The sequence below is a fragment of the Octodon degus genome, unplaced genomic scaffold, assembly GCF_000260255.1.
Source record: "Octodon degus isolate 3935 unplaced genomic scaffold, OctDeg1.0 scaffold00136, whole genome shotgun sequence".
Taxonomy (NCBI): domain Eukaryota; kingdom Metazoa; phylum Chordata; class Mammalia; order Rodentia; family Octodontidae; genus Octodon; species Octodon degus.
In genome coordinates, this window is record NW_004524712.1 from 2,236,464 (window position 1) to 2,257,280 (window position 20,817).

At 41.1% G+C, this 20,817-nt stretch overlaps 3 protein-coding genes across 4 annotated transcripts in view; 2 read left to right on the forward strand and 1 right to left on the reverse strand.

Moving 5' to 3' along the window:
- The first annotated feature begins 17 nt into the window (after positions 1-17).
- Hyls1 (HYLS1, centriolar and ciliogenesis associated) lies at positions 18-12,549 on the forward strand. Of its 2 annotated transcripts, XM_023701549.1 has the most exons (4): positions 18-75; positions 3,022-3,067; positions 9,190-9,307; positions 11,271-12,549. In XM_023701549.1, the coding sequence occupies exons 3-4, from the start codon at positions 9,231-9,233 to the stop codon at positions 12,193-12,195; spliced, it is 1,002 nt and encodes a 333-aa protein (XP_023557317.1). In that variant the 5' UTR covers positions 18-75; positions 3,022-3,067; positions 9,190-9,230; the 3' UTR covers positions 12,196-12,549. The 2 variants fall into 2 exon arrangements, with proteins under 2 accessions (XP_023557317.1, XP_004641510.2); XM_004641453.2 differs by lacking the exons at positions 18-75; positions 3,022-3,067 and adding an exon at positions 7,197-7,282.
- On the reverse strand, positions 4,332-14,349 carry Pus3 (pseudouridylate synthase 3). The gene is made up of 4 exons (XM_004641395.2): positions 14,313-14,349; positions 7,804-8,225; positions 7,120-7,682; positions 4,332-5,235 (listed from the first exon to the last, which is right to left on the reverse strand). Exons 2-4 carry the CDS (start codon positions 8,179-8,181, stop codon positions 4,734-4,736), a joined length of 1,443 nt encoding a protein of 480 aa, XP_004641452.1. The 5' UTR covers positions 8,182-8,225; positions 14,313-14,349; the 3' UTR covers positions 4,332-4,733.
- A 1,285-nt stretch (positions 14,350-15,634) lies between these two features.
- The window catches only part of Ddx25 (DEAD-box helicase 25), a 21,312-nt gene continuing 16,129 nt past the window's right edge, over positions 15,635-20,817 (forward strand). The window contains exons 1-6 of the mRNA XM_004641396.2: positions 15,635-15,716; positions 16,308-16,374; positions 16,641-16,682; positions 17,253-17,388; positions 19,872-19,964; positions 20,078-20,180. Of these exons, the coding sequence (XP_004641453.1) occupies positions 15,654-15,716; positions 16,308-16,374; positions 16,641-16,682; positions 17,253-17,388; positions 19,872-19,964; positions 20,078-20,180 (504 nt within the window). The 5' untranslated portion in view covers positions 15,635-15,653. The remainder of the gene's footprint in view (positions 15,717-16,307; positions 16,375-16,640; positions 16,683-17,252; positions 17,389-19,871; positions 19,965-20,077; positions 20,181-20,817) is intronic.

Genomic DNA, 20,817 nt, shown 5'->3' on the forward strand with positions numbered 1-20,817 from the left:
TATGGAAGATGGAACGCAGAACCCTCTCGCTGAGCTTCATCCTCGGTGCTTTATATTTTATTTTGCGATCTTTAGGTAAGAGCTCGTTAAGTTGCGGGGACGGCTGGACTCGCGCGCCTCCTGCCTGGGCGCGGGGGCGCAGGAGTTGCAGGCTGCGCCGTCCCGGCGGGCGCGTCCTCTTAGGTGGGGAAGGCTTTGCGGTACCCAGTAGGCACCCCTCTAGCCTGTGTCAGGGAATCAGTTTTTCTAGCTTGTACTTCTTTTCTAGTTTGTACTTTGCATTACAGTTTTAATTGTACCATAATTTGTAAGCCATTTTCCCTCCTAGGTATTTATTCTAAAAGGATATATTCGAGAAGCAGGCATTTGTGTGCGCTTTTTTTTTTCCTGTATTTTTAAAGACATAAATTTAAGAGATAATGCTAAGTACACTAGAGGAGAAAAAAATGCTTGCAAGTCCACCAGACATAAATTACCATCAAATAAAATACTGTTCACATTTGGGTTGACTTACGGTATATTCATTACTTTAATGAATATTTATAATGAATATCCTTATAAAATGTGTTTGTGCTAATTGGATATTTTAATATAAAGTTATTAGTTTTAAAAAACAGATTATGCCTTGTTCAGCTAGGAATACATTGAGACATGCTTCCATGTCAAATACAGATGTGGATTAGCCAGTTCTTAATGACTGTGGGATTTCTTGCTATAGTTCTGTTGTACTAAAAACATTATTTAACGAATCCCCTGATGATGGATATTAAAGTTGTTTACAATTTTTTCTTGAGCATAAAATGTTAATGGCTATTTGTGTATATGTCTGCATTCTTTTTAAAAAAAATTTTTTTTTTTTTAATCTTCACTTATTTACTTGGTGCAGGGTCTTGCTGCACAGTTTGGGTTTGTAGTGCTCCTCCTGTCTCAGCCTCCCCAGCACTGGGATTACTGGCGTGCACTGCTGCACCCGATTTCTGTGGCCTGGAACGTATGCAGTACTGGGGACTGAACCGGGTGCTTGTGTTTGCCAGGCAGGCGCTTAGACCTCCAAGCCATCTCCACAGCCTTCTGTCCACATCTAGTGTTGTTAATGCCTTACGATAAATTATGTGAAGTGGATTGTGGTTTTAAAAGTATGGCACAATTTAACTTCTAACTCAGAATTACAAACTTCCACTATAAAAATTCATTACCCTTAACTTATGCAGTATTAAATATGCCTTTCCCTGGAACCAAATAAAGCTGCTCCCCACCCCCATACTGGAGATTGAAGCCAAACCTTTGCATTGAGCTACATCCCACCACTTTGTATTTTGCACAAGATCTAGCTGAATTACGCAGGTGAGATTTAAACTTGGGGTCCTCCTTTCTCAGCTTCCCGGTGTTAGGATTATGGATCTGCACTTTTTAGTAACTTGCCAGGGAGGTAGCTCAGCAGCACAAGTGCCTGCCTGGCAAGAGTAAGGTCCTGAGTTCGATTCCCAATACAAAAAAAAAAAAAAAAATTCCTCCAGTTTATTGTTTCTTTCACCTTGAGTATAGTGTTTGTTTTTATGATAGACAATGCTGTGATTTTTTTTTTAACTGTCCCATGCTATAGAAACATAGTAACTCTGTTGTAGTGCCCACCTTTTTTTATTTGTATTTATTTTTATGTATTTTTAGTACAGGGTCTACAGGGTCTCACTACATAGATTGGACTCGTAGTGATTCAGTCTCCCAAGTGCTGGGATTACAGGCGCATGCCTCCTCGCCCGCTCGCATTGGCCTTCTCAGCGCACCCTGGGGGTGGGGCTGGCACTGCAGGCCAGGGATGAACCCCAGCTGCTGTGCTCTGCCTAAGCAGGCGCTTTAGTCCACTGAGCTATCTGGCCGGCCCCCTTTTTCATGCTTAGAATCCCATCTTGTACCAAACTGCTATCTGAATTTTAAGTTTCCCTTTCCACCATAGAAATCCTTTAAATTGAAAATTGGCTGAACCAGGGACACTGGGTTACTTTTTTTTTTTTTTTAACGGTACTGGGGACTGAACTCAGGACCCTGCATTTGCCAGGCAACACTTAAGATTTTTGAAGGAAAGATATTGCTAGGTATTTTGATTAATATCCATTTTCATTGGCAAGACACAAGTTGCTCTAACTGCTGTGTTTCTAAGAGAAAGATTGTCTTGTTTTTATAGAAAGAAAAAGATACAGTGACCTATGGATTTTTCAAGTTTGCATTTTATTGTTCGCATACATGTCTCTACTACTGGGCTGGAGAGATGGCTCAGTGGTCTGAAGCACCTACTTAGAACAAGCTTGGCAAAGCATCAGGGACCACGGTTCAATCCCCCAGCACCACATGCCAGCCAGCCCCGCCCCCTGGTGGGCTGAGCTGGCCACACACACACCTCTCTCTCTCTCTCTCTCTCTCTCTCTCTCTCTCTCTCTCTCTCTCACAAAAAAAAAAAAAAAAAAAAAAAAAAACAAAACATGTCTCTACCTACGTTCAAGGGGAAAAAATGAGAATCTGACATAATTTAAACACAAAAGAACAAATACTTTTGATTATAGTATAATGTACATCCCATTAAAAAAAATGTAGTGTCAAAAATCCTAACTCAGACTTCCTACAAAGGACTATTTGTACATATAAACCCATTGAAATAATTCCATTTTAAAAATGGAAAAAGTAAAATCTAAACTGTACTTGAGTTTAACACTTAGTCCCTACTATAGGTCAGACTTTAGAATTTGTACACTGAACTCTGATAAGTAATTTTTCTAATATACTCTCAGGATTTTTTTCAGTCCATCTGACCTTTTTCTCTAGTATTACCAAAAATGAAGTCACCAAATCATACCCTAGATTTGATAGTATAGACTAGTGAATTTTAAAAAGATTGTATTTAAAGTGTGAGACCCTGATCGTCTCGTGTCTGCAGAATCAGTGAGTGCCTTTCATCCTGTATTTCATCCATTGTTTTAGAGTTGACTTTAAAATGAGGAATGATTTAAGCTCTTTTATTTTCCCTAGGTTTTTAATGTGAATATTAACGCCAATCAAGATACACTAAAATAAGGTAAGAAATAGAAAAGTAATGCAGGTTTGTCCTTATGTAAGATATTCTGCCATCCTCCGTAATTACCCTAAAACAGTTTGATGATAGAACCCATATTTGTACCTCTGGAGTCTTAAATATAGGATTGTTGATTGGTAAATAAAACTTTGGCTCTCAGGAGGAGGAGATAATTGTAAACATGGGCCACACACTACAGTGAGAGAACTATTCCTGAAACAGAAGTCTCAGTTAATTTGCTTTCATCTTTATCTTGTTACAAAGGCCAGAGATATTATTTAAGAACTTGGAAGTCTTTTGAGTACATACTAGTTTTTTATAAGTATTACCTTTGCTTTCAGAACAAGCAAAGGCCCACCTCCTTTTCCTGTCAGTCTGTAGTAAACCACACAGGAGCTCATGTCTGAAACCAGAGGTTATCCTGAAAGCCTCCCTACTGTGGTACTACACACTGAACACAGACCTGCTGCTTCTGCTTCCTTACTGTCATCCACTTCCGCCCACGCCCCTTACTACAGATGCTCCGGAGCACCATTTATTGCCTTGCTTATGCCAACAGCCTCCTTTCTGGTTCCACTGCCCTCAGTTTTACCCATTTCCCACCCAAAGTATACTCTGTGCATTATTTTTGCTATATAGAAGTCTAACTTAAATTTTCTTTACTGGCCTCTCCAGGCAAAATTAAAGCTTTTAAAGAAAAATACAGGCTCTCCAAATATGACCCTTTTTTTTTTCTCAGCTATGCCTTTGTCACTCAATCTGTATTATGTATAGCTGAATAATATACCTCTAACCCTTTACAGAAACTGTCTTTTGCCCCTGATGCAGTGGTGTGTCACGTTAGCCCTTTCCCAGGCGTTCTGCAAGATTAAGCCTAAATAGCTCCTTTCTGTTAAAACTACCCTTTAACTATAGGTGGTCCAGATGTTGGAAACACTGGCGTGCGAGCCAAGAATGGTTTTTACTTTTCTAAGTGGTTGTCAAAGAATATAGATCAGATCTTTTTTTTTTTTTTTTTTACAGAACCTAAGATTTTACTTTACTCTAGTTCACAGAACATTTACCTCTGCACTAGATTTGCACGTGTGAGGACGGAGAGATTGTGTCTTACTGATGTAAATTCACACTGGCGTGACACCAACTTAATCCTTAACTGACTGAACTTAAAACATACGTATAAATTCAGTCGTAGAAAATAAGACATGTAGGCACAGATTTTTATAGGAACTATTCAGATGAGAATAGCAACAAATTAGACATTTGTGGAATCAAGTTTTAATGAATTTAAACACAAGGCACATGTTTCTAGATGTACATAAATTATAATCACTTTTTGCTTTTTCTTTTACTCCTTTGGACAGGAATGACAAAATGTTTGGTCTCAATCTTTTGTTGTTCACTGGCCTTGAACTCACTGTATAGTAGTGTACTCGGAACTCACAGTGGTCCTCCTGCCTCAATCTCCTGAGAGCTGGGATTACAGGCATGCACAACCACAGCCAGCTTGGTCTCTTTCTTAAGAACTTCCTTAATCAGGCCTTACAATTTTTTTTTAAGAGGTGATCGTGAGAATTTCCACAACTTCCTGCAATGAAATGTTCTGCATTTCTTTTCTGCCTGCCTGTACTAACAGGTTGTAGTCGCTTAGACCCTCATGTGTTTGCTGTGATTAAATGATGCTTTTAATTTCCCCGTCTACACAGACCTTCTTCTTTGGTTTCTCCAAAATAGTATTCTGTTCTTCAAGTGTGTCACAACAGTCCCTTTTGGCTTTTGTTTCTTCCTTATGGACTAAATGTGGGTGCTCAATGCGTCCTCTACGAACAAAATGCTGGATCCGGGATTCCAGTCCTTGGCACTTGGGGCGATCCATGAGGGGTCTATACTTGCGCATTTTTACTCCTTCTACAAAGGCACTGGTCTGCTTTATGACAGAGGGCTTACTGTTTCTCCGTTCTGTTGTTCCATCCATCTTCGGTCCTGTTGTACAGGGTAACACAACAGAGTCCAACCCTTGCAGCATGTTATATAACATGTGGCTTTTGACGGCATGATTAGCCCATAGCTGCTGCAGGTGAGTAACATTGAACTCCTGAACCTCTTGATCATGGAGCCACTTGACGTTTTCAAACTTACAGTCATACAAGACTAGAGGAAACTCCACAGCCATGCTAGAGAAAAAGAAACGGTTATGAGAATACATAACTACCAACGTTCTTCAAATCCTTAAGTTTCGTTGAGTTAGAAGATGGGGGGACACCGATGTTGGTGTTACCTAACAGCTAAGCTTAAATACAAACTCTATTTTTTTTTAAATGCAATAAAACATGGGTCAATATGACATATGCTAGGTAAGTATCAGTGATAACAGATCACCTAGAAATGAGTTGACATGTCTATCACATTGCTACAAAATTTTTAAAAGTTGATAGTAATTATCCAAATGTATTGGTGGCTTTCTTGGCTTGCTAATGAATTAGCCATTTACAAGTCCATTTATTAAAATACAGGATGACCAAAAATTGCATACTTTTTCATTAATTTTTATAATAGGAAATATAAAAATGACAATTTTGTCAAATTTGTTCAATAATTTTTGTGTACGGTATATCTTAAAACATTCAATACACAGTGTAGTGTTACAATATCTTTCCAAATTCTTTTTGTATTAATTGTCTTACTTTAAACAACATACTTTACACTGTTGTGTTGGCTTTTCCTTTCCTGTGGGTGATAAAATTTCTATAAAATGTCTCTCTACTAAACATAATGGTGACAAGGTCAATAATGGATGTCCTGGTTGGCTTTTTTTTTTTTTTTTTTTTTGCTTGTCTCTTTGCCCTTCTTTTTCTTTTTATTTTTTCCCATAATTTTATTGAGAAACAAATAGCAATGAGACAGTTCCAAACCAAATTGGTAGGACAGTTTCAATAATTAACACATTGCATACATTCTTCCGTGGCTGGCATTTCACTAGCCCTTATCTTTCAATTATTTCATCTACTAGATCTAGCTTAGACCTAATCTAAATTGTAAATGACTTTTGAACCCCCTTGTTTTGAATAACAAAACAAGTTCCATATTGTTTGGTCCAGAAAGTACATTATAGTATTTTTTCCCTCACTTTTTGATAGCTTGTTAGACAATGGTCAGCTCTCACAACACCACCCATACAAGTTCTATCATTTCTGTATCAGGAATAGTTGACTTTTTCCTGATATGCTAACATTTCTCCCTTTTTCAGTTTTTTGTTTTGTACATCTTTTGGTAATTCTTTCCTATTCAGTCAAAATATTCCAAATGGGTCCATTTTGTATAGCAAAAGAATATCACTGAGTGCTGGAGAAGTACAAAAATTGTATTTAATGTACTTATTATAAGTACATTATAGATTTTAGCACAAACGTTATTTTTCACAAATGTGATTTAGTAAATAAAATAACCATACCTTATTAGATTTCATTAGAAACAAATATCAAGGCTAATACAATATAAATTTAAAAATGCAAAAACAGTAAATATAAAACAAACATACAAGTGTTATGTTATGCAAGCAAGAATCAACTAGTTGAAATGACATTTGCCCAAGCAATGCTTAGAATGATCAATACATGAACGCACTGCCTGAGTGACACTTTAAAGTGGTTAATGTTATGTATGTGACCTCAGCCTATTCTCAAAAAAATGAAAAAATTCAAAAACAGAGTAGCATATGGCTATTTAATAATACAAAACCAAGGAAGATTTAATACAAAGTTTGAATGTTCATGTTTTAATTTCATTACAAGCTAACAATAGCTGTTAACATAAATTTAAAAAAAGATGTGAGAATGAATGTCCTTTTAACTAAAGAGCCTGGTCCAAACGTGTTTCCTTACTAATGTGGTAAAATGAGAAAATGAGACGATACTACGCCGAGCACAGCCCACATGTTCCTCACATTCTGAAAGTGACAGTAAAAGCTTCAACACAGAATCAGTGACTCAGTGCTACATTCAGTCAACATGGAGGAGAGTGTTGTGCTGTATGGTTTAGTTTGGTTTGGTTTAACTTACCTATATTGGGGCTTCTGGGGATTTTTCTCTATATTCAGCAACTCATCAATAACTTCTGGCTTCTCCATTCCTTGGCCAATCAGAAAGAGGACAGCCATCATACAGCGGACTTGATGATAAAGGAAAGCCTGCCCAGTCACTTCAAATTGACATAACTGGAAAGGTTCTTGCCATCTCTCCTCACCTAGGCTTTGCCCCACTAGTAGTACTTGAGCAGACAGAATAGTCCTCTGAAAATTAATCACTCCATTCGCTACATCCATTTTACACAAGTTCCTGAAATCATGGGTACCAACGTACCTCTGAGCTGCATCATTCATCTTTACAATATCTAAATCAGCGCGAGGGAAAAAATAGCGGTAAGTGCGTTCCAGACAGTTGAACCTAGCACTGAAGCTCGGTTCTACAGGAGCCCAGGCCAGGACACGGATGTCTGGAGGGAGAACCCGATTGAGGATGTGGGTATAACGGATCTCTTTGGCATCATCGACTTCATCTTTGAAGTTAAGATCTTGTGAATCTTTGTCCCTTGGAAACTGAGACCGCAGGTCAAGAGAAATCACCTGTGGAATTAGGGGAAAGATAATGAATTCTAGAGATCCAATAAAATAATCTCAGTTCTCAGTATGTACACCCAGATATCCTGGTCCTGCTTGACTTGAGAAACAGTATAGTGATCCTTACCTGACCAAAGGCACTAACTCCTTTGTCCGTCCGCCCACATCTGTGATAGTTGGAAGTCTGTCTGCTTTCTATCAGTCGAGTTTTGGTCAGAGCCTCAAATAGCTTCTCTTCGATGGTGTTGTCTGTATTTTCCTGACTAGCAAAGCCCTGGTATCCCCAGCCTAGATAGGCTATTCTTAGGGCTACATGTCTTCGGCTGTGGGCACTGAAATCAAATGCACGCTTAGCTTTTGCAGATCCTAAAGAATTTTCTTTAATGTTTGGGTCTTTGATGTTGTTTGACTGTTCTTTTTTAAGTCTTTGTACTTCTTGCTCCAGTTCTTGTACTCTTTTTAAGAGTTTCTCAATCTGGCTTCTGTCAGTGTCTGTTTCAGCCATGGTACGGCAGCCCCAGGAGTAAACGAACCCTACCGTTCCACCTACTTGAAAAGAAAGCAAATAATAACAGTTTCAGTGTTACTTTCTCTGGTAATATCACTGTCACATTCAGATCGCATGCGAGATTAAATTTGATGCTGAAGAGTAAGAATATAGATTTGTAGGGCCGGCCAAATAGCTCAGTGGATTAAAGCACCTACAAACAGGCGCAGGGGTCCGGGGTTCGATCCCCAGGCCTGCCGTGCCGGCCCCGAACCCGGGGCACGCTGAGAGGACAATTGGGACTGGGCATGGTGGCTGGTGGCACATGCCTGTAATCCCAGCTCATGGGAGGCTGTAAACAGGCGTATGTATCACTATAAGTCCAAAGTAGTAGTGAAACCCTGAACACCCTGTAGGCTCTTCACTAAAATACAAGAAAAAAAAAAAAAGAATATAGATTTGTGCTTGCCCGAAGATATAAAGAACAGCTAATTACTCAATTCTCTTAAAACTTACCTGACCAATGTATATGGGAAAAGAAAAATATTTATTTAGTTTCTTTTTATTCTTTTAAAAATTGTGGGCCATTACCTATAGATTTCATTTTCTTAGTTTTCATTAACAGATGAATTGAGAACTTGTGTTACTGATATTTTCCTTATATTTCCTTTTGGTTTCTCATTATATTTGTTCAAATTTTCTAATCATTTCTCTTTTTTTTTAATTTTAGAGAAGAGACTACAGGGTGTTCAGGGTCTCACTACTAGATCAGACTTGTAGTGATCCACCTGTTTACAGCCTCCCAAGAGCTGGGATTACAGGCGTGTGCTGCCACGCCCAGGGGGCGGGGCCAGCCTGGGAATGGGACCCCTGGCCCCTAAGCCTGCTTATAAGTGCTTTAATCTATGAGCTATTTGGCTGGCCCCATGAGTTCTTTCTATGGGCTACTTATAACTGAGTTTCTACTGCTTTTCAGTATCAGATATTCATTGTGTACATTCTGTCATCTAATATTCTATTTTATAGGTGGTACAACAGAAGCCAGCCTAACTGAAGACATATTATGAATGTTTATATTTCACATTGGCAGTAGAAACCTAGAGACAAGATTTTCTTATATTAAAGTTTTGATGGCAGAAAAAAGGTAATTAAGCAGTATTCATCTTTTTAAGCAAAAGTACTGTTCTGACAAGATTTTTCTATGTTACCAGTTACATAAGTCAGTTTAATGATGCAATTTAGATATCCACATTGTAATCCTGGTATACAGTTTTGGGTCCTTTGATTTTCCTTGTCTGTAGTTCAAACCTTTAAATGTGAAAATGAAACTATAAGAGTAGCGGAAGAAAATGCTGAATTAGGGCCAGGGAGATAGCTCAGCAGCATAAACACTTGGCTGGCAAGTGCAAGGTCCCGAGTTTGATCCCCAGTATGACAAAAAAAAAAAAAAAAAGCTGAATTACTTCACATAAACTCTTAAAATATTGTAGTGGGAAAGGCTTTTCTACATGCAGAACTTTAGAATCTCAGAAACAGTAGAAAACCAAAAAATGTGGGGCCAGGGAGATGACTCAGTGGAATAAGCGCTTCCCTGGCAAGTGCAAGGGCCTAAATTCAATCCCCCGTTCTCCAAAAAAAAAAAAAAAAAAAGAAGAAAACCAAAAAATGTGAAATACCTAAAAATAAAAATTACTACTACTTGCAAACTATAAAGTTCAAAGATAAGCTGAGAGGTAGAAAATGATGGCAAATTAATATATATATAGGAGATATATAATAAATGTATAACCAATTTTTAACAAAAACAAGAGAAGGAGTCCAACCTGAGAGGTACGTGGGCTAGATCAACCACTTCGCAGAAGAAAAAAAAGCTTACAAATAAAGCAGTGTTCGGTTTTACTCAAGTTAAATAAATGGAAAGTATGTAAGAACAATTTTTCATAGAACTGATTACAAAGACAAGAAAGTGGGATAGAATAGCACTTTGGAGAAGCAGTAGAGAACTAAGCTTTATTAATATATTATTGGCATAACTTTGTAGAGGTAAGCATTTTAGCCACTTTCAAAATTGAACATCTACACAGTATGTTTGAAACTTACAAGATCTTCGCTGGTTTTTAACAAGTGACTATAAGCCTAAATTAGGTCAGTAAGAAACTGCCTGAATAAATTCTAGTACATCTACACACTGGAATTTGATGCAACTTTAAACAAAATGAGGTAAGTCTACATGTGCTAGGTCACCATGAATCTCTTAAGATTCAGAGCTCAGTTACAGTGTATAAAAAATGTACATGTGATATGGAAAATTACAGACAAATCATGCAGAATTGTCTTTGAGATTGAAACGGGCAGGGAGAGGAAATATCTTTGCTTAAAATAGTAAGGGTACATAAGGAAGTAGGCAATAGCTACTTGTCTTAAATCTAATGTAAAACACTGGCTATTCAGCTGGTTGATTAGAATTTAAAATTCTGTGGTAGGTTACTAGAATGAACAGACTTACTTGGTAGCTAAAGGTGTTAAAAAGTAGTAAAGCCCAGGGAGTAGATGCTACCACTCTACTACTTTCCTGATGGTTGCTTAGGTGGTGTCACACTTACGGTTAAAAGCAGGGACTCAATCTGACACTGAAAATCCAGCTGCGCTACTTACTATCTGTAACTCTGGAGAAGGTATTTAACTTCTGTGTCTTGTTGCTCAGCTGTGGAAAGGAACTAAGCCCACAGTTGTGATGATTACATGACTTAATAAATGTTAAGCATGTAGAATAATCCCAGATATGTAAAGTACCCTTTAAGCACATTACATTAAAATACACCAAGCAGCATATCCTAGAACGTGTAGTCTTAGGCTTTTATTATACTAGAACTCATCTTGCCATAGGAGCTGCTAAAGGCAGCAAGGCAGTAGAAGTGGGAGTGAATGAGAACAGAAAGCAGGCAGCAGGCTACACAGAGCTGAGTTAATGACCCTCTTAAACTGTCTCAATACTACTCCTATACTCATAATTACTGAGTTAATAATGCCTTAGCCATTTGACTCTGAAATTGAAGTGGAGTGAGTTAGAAATTTATCAGAAAGCTGACCAGTGTTCTCTCCTGCAGACAGTCGTACGGTGTTGGGGAAGCAATGGAGCAACTCACAGGACCTGAGAGACAGAAGTGGGCCAGTATGGACCCTGAAGAAAGAACGTTAGCAGCTGCCACAGCTTTTGCGCATATCTGCGCAGGGCAGGGTGAGGGAGATGTCAGGAGAGAGGCCCAGTCTATCCAATATGATCCCTACAGTAAAGCCTCGGTAGCCCCAGGGAAGCAAACTGCGCTTCCTGTGCAGCTGCAGCACCCCCACGTAGACAGTCCTGGCACCTCGCAAACAGTCTCAGAGGCCTCTCAAAGACTCCGAAAGCCAGTGATGAAGAGAAAGGTGCTGCGTAGAAAGCCAGATGGGGAAGTGTTAGTGACAGATGAGTCCATTATCAGTGAATCAGAGTGCGGCACAGAAAGTGATACAGATCTCTGGGACTTAAAACAAAGGTTGATGAATCTGCAGTTCCAGGAAGACAGGGAGTCCCCAGTGGATATTTTGCAAAACTTTAATCAGCCACATGAATATCAAGGGATTTCACAAGATCAATTTATTTGCTATCTACAAGGAGAGGGAATGGGCCCTCCAGCTTATGAACAAGACCTGATTGTTGCCAGCAGACCCAAGTCCTTCATTCTCCCAAGGCTGGACCAGTTAAGCCGAAACCGGGGCAAGACAGACCGGGTAGCCCGCTATTTTGAATACAAAAGGGAATGGGACTCAATGCGGTTGCCTGGTGAAGATCACAGGAAGGAGGTACGGTGGGGTATCCGAGAAAGGTTTCTTTCCAGAGCAGAACCCCAGCCTAAGCCTCAGCGTGTGTATGTTCCAAACAATTACGTAGTACCAACTGAGAAAAAAAGATACGCCATTCGTTGGGGTGTTCGTTGTGACCTTGCAAATGGTGACATGCCCAGGAAGCTTCCCTTCCCTTTTTCTTCATAACTCTTTAAAACCTGTCTCTCCTTCAGGATTATTTAGGATATCCTGGTTCTTTATCCCTTTCCTTTTAAATAGAAACAACTGCCTTAAAAGTTCACAGAATGTTTTATAGAATAAGGATTTCACCCACCATTAGTCTTCCCCTGCTGTGTGTCATACAGCTATCAGATACAACTTAACTTCCAAATTGCCACTGTCAAATACAGAAATTACAAGAAAAACCTATCTGGGCTTCCTATGTTGTAAAATTAGTATGCACCATTTGTGTTTGAAAGCCTTTTTATTTTGGGCCAGTGTGAGTACTGTGTCTAAATGTGGTTTAAAGTTGATGGGCATTAAGTTTACCTATTAAAGAATTTTGGAAACTATTAAAGCATGTTTGAATCTTAATTTTAGCGAATGCTTCCCAAAGTAAGATCTCAAACCTAGGTTGTGAGTCTGCCTCTGGTCATACTCTCCATCACACTCTCATCACCGAAATAATGAGCACCAAAGGGAGGGAACACAAACCTTTTCCGTACAATGCTAGAGGAAAGAAAGATCGGGACAGAAATCTCCATTATTAAAGTAGTAAATCCAGGCAACTATGTAAAATGCTTTTGAATACATGCCTCAAAATAACCCCTGACATGGGATCCTTAAAGTTTTCTTTCAGAGATAATTTAGTGATAGAACTCCAGTTGTCAGTTCTGGAATGCTATCCTTTCTAGAGTTTGCTACAGATTTGCTTTGGAACTATACCTGTCACTTGAAGGTCATTCCTGCCCTACAACATAATTTCAGAATACTAATGTTTGGAATCACAGACAAACATAAATGCCAAAATTAATCTAAATTATTTGGGTAGAGATCAAAATACTAATTCTGGTTACCTTATTCTGCAGTTTACATTCTTGACAGTTCTAATTTGAGTAATATCTGAGATCTGGAAATTATTTTTAACTGAAAAGCTTGCAGGGGGAGAGCAGAAATAGCCGGTTGAAAAAATTGAACATGAAATGACCACCATTGCTACAACACATACTGTATATTTTGAGTCGACATAATATATTCAGCCAGCTTGTTAGGCACGTATCAGGAGGAGATGTTATCTGTCTCGGAAGTGGGACCTACTCACTTCAGGTATGTAAAAGTTGCAACCTGTCCACCAACAACGGATGTCTCCTTAAAAGGCGGTGTAAGACCATGGAAACTAACGATGCAAGTGAAGTGAAGCATGTAACAGGCAGAAATCCATCTACTTTTACAAACAGCCCGGGAAAATTGAAAACTGGGTCATTTGTTGTTTTTAAAACCAATTACATGGTGGGTTTGAGGGGGGGTTGGTTGGTTGGGTTTTTTTACAGTTAAGTGAATTTCTTTTGGAGGGTGTTAAAATTGCCAAAAATCGAAGTTACCGTAGGTTATCTTTGTTTAGTCCAATTATTATCTGAAGAATTAGGCCCGGAAGCGAGGTTAGTGAGTCAAATTTTCTGTGTGCTTCTCTAGCGCACCACGCTTTCCTCAGGGTGAGCTGCAGTAGCTTCGAGACATTACATGGCACACGGGGAGGGCCACCAAACTGCCACGAAGGTAAACATGTGAGACGCATTTACTGAAGCATCAGATGTTTAACACTTTAAGTTTTAAAAAAGCGAGTCAATCTCAAAAATAAATGAGTGAAAAAATATATATATATATATATTTCCTAATGGTAAAAGATTAAGAGACACAATAATTATGTTTGGTACAAATTCCCTATGAAGCGTATGATCATTATGCACTATCTAAAATATAATATTGAAAAGGCAATTTCGGCGTTTAAAGCAATTCTCCAAACGATCTGAAAATTGTTGCCACTCCTCCTTCCCCTCTCACAGCCTACTGGGCCCCCGATTTCTAGATTTTAAGTTTCTGAGCACATTTTTCGTGCAGCCCAGATTCAACTCCAGTCCAAAGACTCTAAACTGCTGAGTCGAATTAATTCGACTTTCTTCCAGAAGTACCAAGCCCAAAAGAAAAATAAATGATCCTAAGCGAGGTTCCACGTCCACACCCCAGAGCTTTCTTGAGAAGCCCAATGTATGGAAAGGGAGGGTGTGGAAATAACCCTTCAGCCACAAACCTACCTGCACACTTACCTTCCTGGGTCGCGGGCCTCGCGGCCTCCGGAGAAGCAGGAAGTTGTTGCTGGCGCTCGCAAGGCCTCACGGGAGGCGCCGCGCTCGGTTGTGGGAAATGTAGTTCCGAGGAGGAGTACAAGGTTGAAGCCGAATCTGCAACCTGGAGGGTCTCCAGGGAAGCCACCGTTTTCTCTACCCCTACTGGACAGGATGTAGAGCCTATGGTAGTACAAAAACAAAAAGAATGTCTAGTGTTGTGCTTAAAAAAAAGAGAGAGAAATAGAAAAGAGCTAACTTGCAAATATCTACTAAACTTACAGCAAAACTGAAAGTCTTGGCCCGGGGTTTTTTTTGCCTAGTTTAATAGTAAAAAGTATCTATTCAGACAAACACGTTTACGATTAGAACCCAAAACTAAATACTAAGAAAGAAATAACCTTCAAACAAAATACTGAAGAACCCTGACTGGCGGAACAGGATGGGCAGCGTTGCTTCAGCACCACGGAGAGAGCATTGTGACAGTTTGTTGGGAATTGTGGCTTGGTACCCAATTCCAGAGACGCTAAGTCAACTCCCAAAATTCTAGCTAGAAAAGTGAAAAAACTGAGTGTTTTTGTCCAAATTTAGTCTTCTGTGCCAGGGGGCTACCCTGGATTGTGCAAATACATGCAGAGTATAGCTACTCTGAAAGAAAAAGTTCGCTCGGAGTTGCTTTAGCAAAAGACATCTCAGAATAAAAAGTAAAACACGCTGCTGTAGGGAAACAGCACAGGAACCGAGGGCAGGAACAGGAGTTAGCACTGCAACTCTGTCCTCTTTCCGCAACTTGCGCATTCAGTGCTTTCATCAGATCAAACTTCTCGACGTTCCTGTGCGATTTACTAGCTTTTCTTACACCTTTTAAAGTGCAGGCGGAAATGCCAGGGACAAAACTTGGGTAGAAAGCCTGAAGCAGGCTCTGAGTCGCAGCCTCACCTCCGGGAGTACTACAGTCTGGGCACCGCGAGGCGGGGTAGAGGATGTGGAACTCGGATCACTAGAATGCAGCCGCCACCTAAAGTCCCCAGCGGATGGGCTGACCCCGCAGAGGTCAGCGGCTGGCCAGCATTTACTGCAGCGTGCCTCCTCCCTCCTGGCGGATCGCAGGCTCCGGGAATCTTCCGGCTCGCGTCCCCAGCTGCTCCTCTGCGCTCCTCCCCGCCCCTCCTCGGCGGAGCCAGCGCGCCTGCGCGCCGCGCGGCGGGTGGTCGCGGCGCTGGGCCTGCCCCCGGAGCGCGCCCATTGGCCGCGGAGCCGCCCGAGCCCTGCCTCGAGCCCGGCTGGGAGCACGTGCGGGGGGCGGGAGCAGCGAGCGCAGCTATGGCGTCGTTACTTTGGGCAAGCGACGCAGGGGCGGCGGACGGCGAGCGGCTGAGCAGCCAAGTAACCGCCACCGAGCAGGGGAGGGAAGGGGCGGGGGCGACGGCCGGGCCTGGCAGAGGGAAACCTCCTGGGGACAGGCGGGAAGCGCCTGCTCCCGTGTGAAGTGGGGTGTCAAATTGTGGAGCGGGGCGTGGGGTGGGTTTGGAGGAGGCCACGGAAAACGACTCTGAGAGATCAGACCTTCGCTTTGAGTGGGCCAAATGAAGAGACCTGGAAATCCGGGGAAGGAAAGCAGCTGATGCGTAGTCCTCTGAGTGTTCTTCTGTAATTTAGCCATTCAGCTGGCCGTCTTCTATTTACCAACACGCTTTCTTAGTCGCCATCCTCTTGTCGGTGCTCCAACCCCCACCCCATACTGTCCATGTTTAAGCTAGAGGCCAAACAGGAGCTTCACGTGCAGAGACTGCACAAGGTCTCTGATATTAAATAATTCATGCAGAAGCCCTGTTCTGCAAAGGAATCAGTAGGTACCTAACATTGCAAGGGAAACCATTGCTGGGGGAGGTCTTCCTTGAACTATATCCGTTTCTTGTTGGTGGAGGACCGCTGGGCAGCTTCCTAATACTGGTTAAAATTTGTGTCTTTCAATAGTTTTCAAATCTCATCCATCCCCGGAAGAACCTTCTGGGTATTAAGAATACCACAGTCCCAAACATAGGTGAGTGTTGCTAAGGTAAAGCTGACTGGCCTCAGTTAGTTAAAAAGCATTGCTAGCATCAAATCCCTGCCAGCTGAAACCTTTTGACTTACCTTAATTTAACATTGAACGCCCACTGCTACGTTCTCAATCATTTTTATCCACTTTTGGACGAGATGAGTCTTTTGGTATGCACTGTAGAGCTGGGGGAAAAAAATTGGAATGGTACACTCTACATTTCTGCTCAACATTTACCTATATTTATTGTTTCTTTTCTACCCATCTAGATGATTCTCTTAATCCTGAAGATGATGATGAAGATGATATAGGTAGGAGATAAATTCATCTGCATATATCCGCTAGCATCCTGTTTGGGTTTATCATTACTTTTACAATGTGAAGGACTGAGGGGCCGGGAGGATGGCTCAGTGGAATAAGCGCTTCCCTGGCAAGCGCAAGGGCCTGAGTCAATCCCCGGTTCTGCCAAAAAAAAAAAGAATGACTAGTATCTCAGAAAACAACTTTGTTTCTATTTTGTTTATGAAGAGTGACTATGAGGAGAAGTACTGAATTAGGAGAGGGTGTATTTCTTGAGAGGACGCTCAAATGGAATATGCGGGAAGTGAATTAAGAATTTCCAGCTAGCAGGGAAGAATTAGGTGTGGTGAATATAGCTGTTGGTAGTTTGAGATTAGAGGACGGTGTGGTGGTAGAGCATGACAAACTGGATCTTCATGAAAGAAGTGAGTCCCAGTGCTATGTCATTTTTTCTAGAACTTTCTTTTAGAGGAAAGATGAGAGTAGGCGTAATTACTTGATATGCAAGCACTGAATGATAGTAACTTATTAGATGTCTTCAGGAGACTTTATGGCCCCCTTTTTAATTTTTCCTTTTCTAGTGGATTTGGCAGCTAATTCACTCTTAAACAAGTTAATTCGTCAGTCCTTAGTGGAATCCAGTCACCTAGTGGAAGTCTTGCAAAAGGATCCCAGCTCTCCACTCTACTCAGTAAAAACATTTGAAGAACTACGGCTGTGAGTATTTTAACTCTTTTAGTGTGGGAAATACCAAAGCGTAGCACAGAATAAACTATGAATAATAAAAGCCTGTCATGATTGCCTTGAAGAAGTGTAGTGCTGGTGAGATAGCTCAGAGGTCTAAGGTGCATGCTCAGGCAAGCTTAGGTGAAGCACAGGGACTATGGTTCAATCCCCAGCACCAGTGCCACGCCAACCCCACCCCCCAGGGCAGGCTGAGCAGCCACCAAAAAAGTGTGTATTTTGCATGCAATTAAAATATACCTCAAAGGGGCCGGCCAGATAGCTCAGCAGACTCATGCGCCTGCTTAGGCAGAGCGCAGCAGACGGGGTTTGATCCCTGGTCTGCCATGCCAGCCCTGCCCCTGGGGTGCACTGAGATGTTGATTGAGACTGGGAATGGTGGTGTGCGCCTGCAATCCCAGAGCTTGGGAGGCTGAACACAAGAGAATCGCTATAAGTCTGATCTACATAGTGAGACCCTGTAGACCCTATCCTTAAAATACAAAATAATAATAATAATAATAATAATAATAATAAAATATCTCAAAAACACTAGGATACTCTAATTGTCCAGAAAATTGAGAACTTTTTTTTTGGGGGGGAAGGGGGTTATTTTGTTGTCTTGTTTTTGAGAAAAGTCTCACCATGTAGTCGAGGCCAGTCTCAAACACAATCCTCCTGACAGCCTCCCAAGTGCTGGGATTACACAGCAGTCAAGAAGGGGTTTTTGTTTGTTTGTTTGTTTTTTAAATGTATTTAGTACAGGGTCTATAGGGTCTCACTACACAGGTTGGACTTGTAGTGATCCTGCTGTTTTCAGCCACCCAAGCTCTGGGATTACAGGTGCGCACCACCCTGCCCAGTCTCCAGGCAGGAAGTTTGGATGGTAAAATATTTCAGTCTTGCAGTAGAAAGGCAAGTAGCTGAGCCAGGTATAGCCGTACTGCCTCTGTGTGTATCAGAATTCAATATCCTGTACCATCCCCTTTGGATAAGTTATAGACCATTATTTTCTTAATTATATTTTGTTTCAGATATTATTAAAATGAATAACTTTTCCAAGTCATCTTGAATTCCCTGGGGATTTATCAGCTGACATTAAGGAAAAGTATTTTAACAAAAAGAGAAAGTTGCAAATATGTGCGACCAAACAGGTCCGTTTTTCCCACCGTGCACCGTGGCCCAAGTGGACCTGGTTTGGTAGCATTTTGGAAAGTCATCCAGCAGGCAAGTCAAGACTGACCTTTTTTCCGTGCCCCCCTCAGCCTGTTGCTGGGATGGAGAGCCTGTGGACAAGTCTGAACCAGTGCTGGGCCACTCACCCCAGGACTTTCCCCAGCTCTAGAAAGAATTTCTGGGCCTTAAAGAGCCCATATTCTGTTGAGTCCCTTGAGTACAAGTAATCAGATTCTTATTTCTCCCCTCCAGTTTGGCCTTCATTATAAGGGTCTTAGTTTTGGGGATGCCCTGGTTCAGTAACATATGGATACATATAGTGCATGGCAAAAATCCAAAATTTTAATGCCCAGATATTTTCTAAGTGGTAGGAGAGGCTACTTATGATTTAAAAAATTCATTACCAGTCATCTGCAGGTTCAGCTACCAGTCAGGGACACCCACGCAGGCCAGTCCCTACCAGCAAAAGTGCTCCCGCCAACTTGATTCATCCTTGTTCTAACATTTTTGGGTAAGATTCCAAGAAAGAAGTACTTTATCCTACTGCCTTACGAGGGTAAGGTAATATAATGAGTGTCAGAGAACTGGTAAGAGTCCGCTCAGTAAAATGTCTTTTCTGAAAATTGCTATTAAAAAGTTATTTGTGAAAAACAACTAGGTAATAAATGTCACTTTGGTGTCTCCTTATGTAGAAAACACAACTCTCCTGACAATGCAATATACTCCTTTGTTCAGATTGGTTTTTCTTTTTTTTTCCCTTTGTTCAATAGAACGTCTAACTTGAGGCCCTTACCCTGTCCTTAGCTAGCTTCTTATCTTCATAGAGGCATGATTATATATGCATGATAGTTGAGGTTCAAATGATATAATCCTAGAGCTGGCCAAATAGCTCAGCAGATTAAAGTGCCTGCAAGCAGGTACAGGGGTCAGTGGTTCAATCCCCAGGCCTGCTGTGATGGCCCCGCCCCGCAATTGAGACTGGGCATGGTGGCGTGTGCCTCTAATCCCACCTCTTGGGAGGCTATAAACAGGCAGATCACTACAAGTCTGATCTAGTAGTGAGACCCTGAACACCCTGTAGACCCTTCCCTAAAATACAAAAAAAAAAAAAAAAAAAAAAAAAAAAAAAAAAAGATATAATCCTAAATATTACTTTTAAACTCATTGCAAAGTGGTTTGATTTAGAAATGGACCTTTAAACCATTCAAATGCATGCTGTATTTCTGAGGCTCTTGACTAACCGTCGCCTTTACATGTTTGATCATACATGTTTTTTGTTTCCTTTCTCTTTTTTTCGACAGAAAGGAAGAGATACTGAAAGGGATCTATGCAATGGGATTTAACAGGCCATCCAAAATCCAAGAGATGGCTCTCCCCATGATGCTGGCCCACCCGTGAGTTGCAAGGGTAGTGGTATTCCAACTTGGTTACCTTCAGTGAGCTCAGCTCCATTTATGCCCACGCTTTTGCGTTCACTTTACACCCAGTGCCCTCCTCTTTTCTACAGACCCCAGAACCTCATAGCACAGAGCCAGTCTGGGACGGGGAAAACAGCTGCCTTTGTTTTAGCGATGCTTAGCAGAGTGAATCCCTCGGACTTGTTTCCACAGGTAAGGAAGGGCTGCGGGAGAGGTGAAGAGCCTTGTGATGACAGTCATGTTTCAGTAATGGGTGATGTGACTGCAAGTGGGTTTAAAATTGAGAACTGCATGGTTACTGCAATGATGTAATGCTATGTAGGATGAGCGTTCATTCATTAACTCATAGAGTGCTAGGCAGCAGCCTGGGATAGTGGTGGAAAACGCTGTCTTTCAGTCCTAGTGTATCCACCGACCTTGCTGAATGTCCTAGACAAGTTAATAAATCTCTTTCTTTGTCTGTCAAATAGCATCTGCAAGGGCATGGATCCTAGTTCACCCTTGGATCCTAACACAGCACAAAGTTTAGATTGTAGAGAAAACTCATTAAATATTGAATAGACGAATGAATAAACAAACACATGATTGCTTTTGTCATAGAGTCATCATGTGATTCAGTGATGCAACATACATTTTAAGCACTGTGCTTGGCATGAAGTAAGCCTGCTGTAGTGATGCCTCATTAGTTGTAGGGCCAGAAGATCCTTCAGTCCACTTCTGACTTAGCTAACAAGGGAACTGCCCCTTAGACAGAGAGAGAGAGATCAATCCTTTTTTTTTTTTTTTTTTTTTTTTTCATAAAGCCAACTGCAACTGTACATAAAACCAT

Bases quoted from the DNA above. Each gene is read 5' to 3' on its own strand.
- Pus3 (XM_004641395.2), bottom strand. From the start codon at position 8,181: ATGGCTGAAACAGACACTGACAGAAGCCAGATTGAGAAACTCTTAAAA. The intron at 7,683-7,803 runs GTAAGGATCACT...CTAATTCCACAG, and splicing joins GAGTTAGTGCCTTTGGTCAG to GTGATTTCTCTTGACCTGCG. The intron at 5,236-7,119 runs GTAAGTTAAACC...CTTTTTCTCTAG, and splicing joins CCCCAGAAGCCCCAATATAG to CATGGCTGTGGAGTTTCCTC.
- Hyls1 (XM_023701549.1), top strand. From the start codon at position 9,231: ATGTTTATATTTCACATTGGCAGTAGAAACCTAGAGACAAGATTTTCT. The intron at 9,308-11,270 runs GTAATTAAGCAG...TCTCTCCTGCAG, and splicing joins GTTTTGATGGCAGAAAAAAG to ACAGTCGTACGGTGTTGGGG.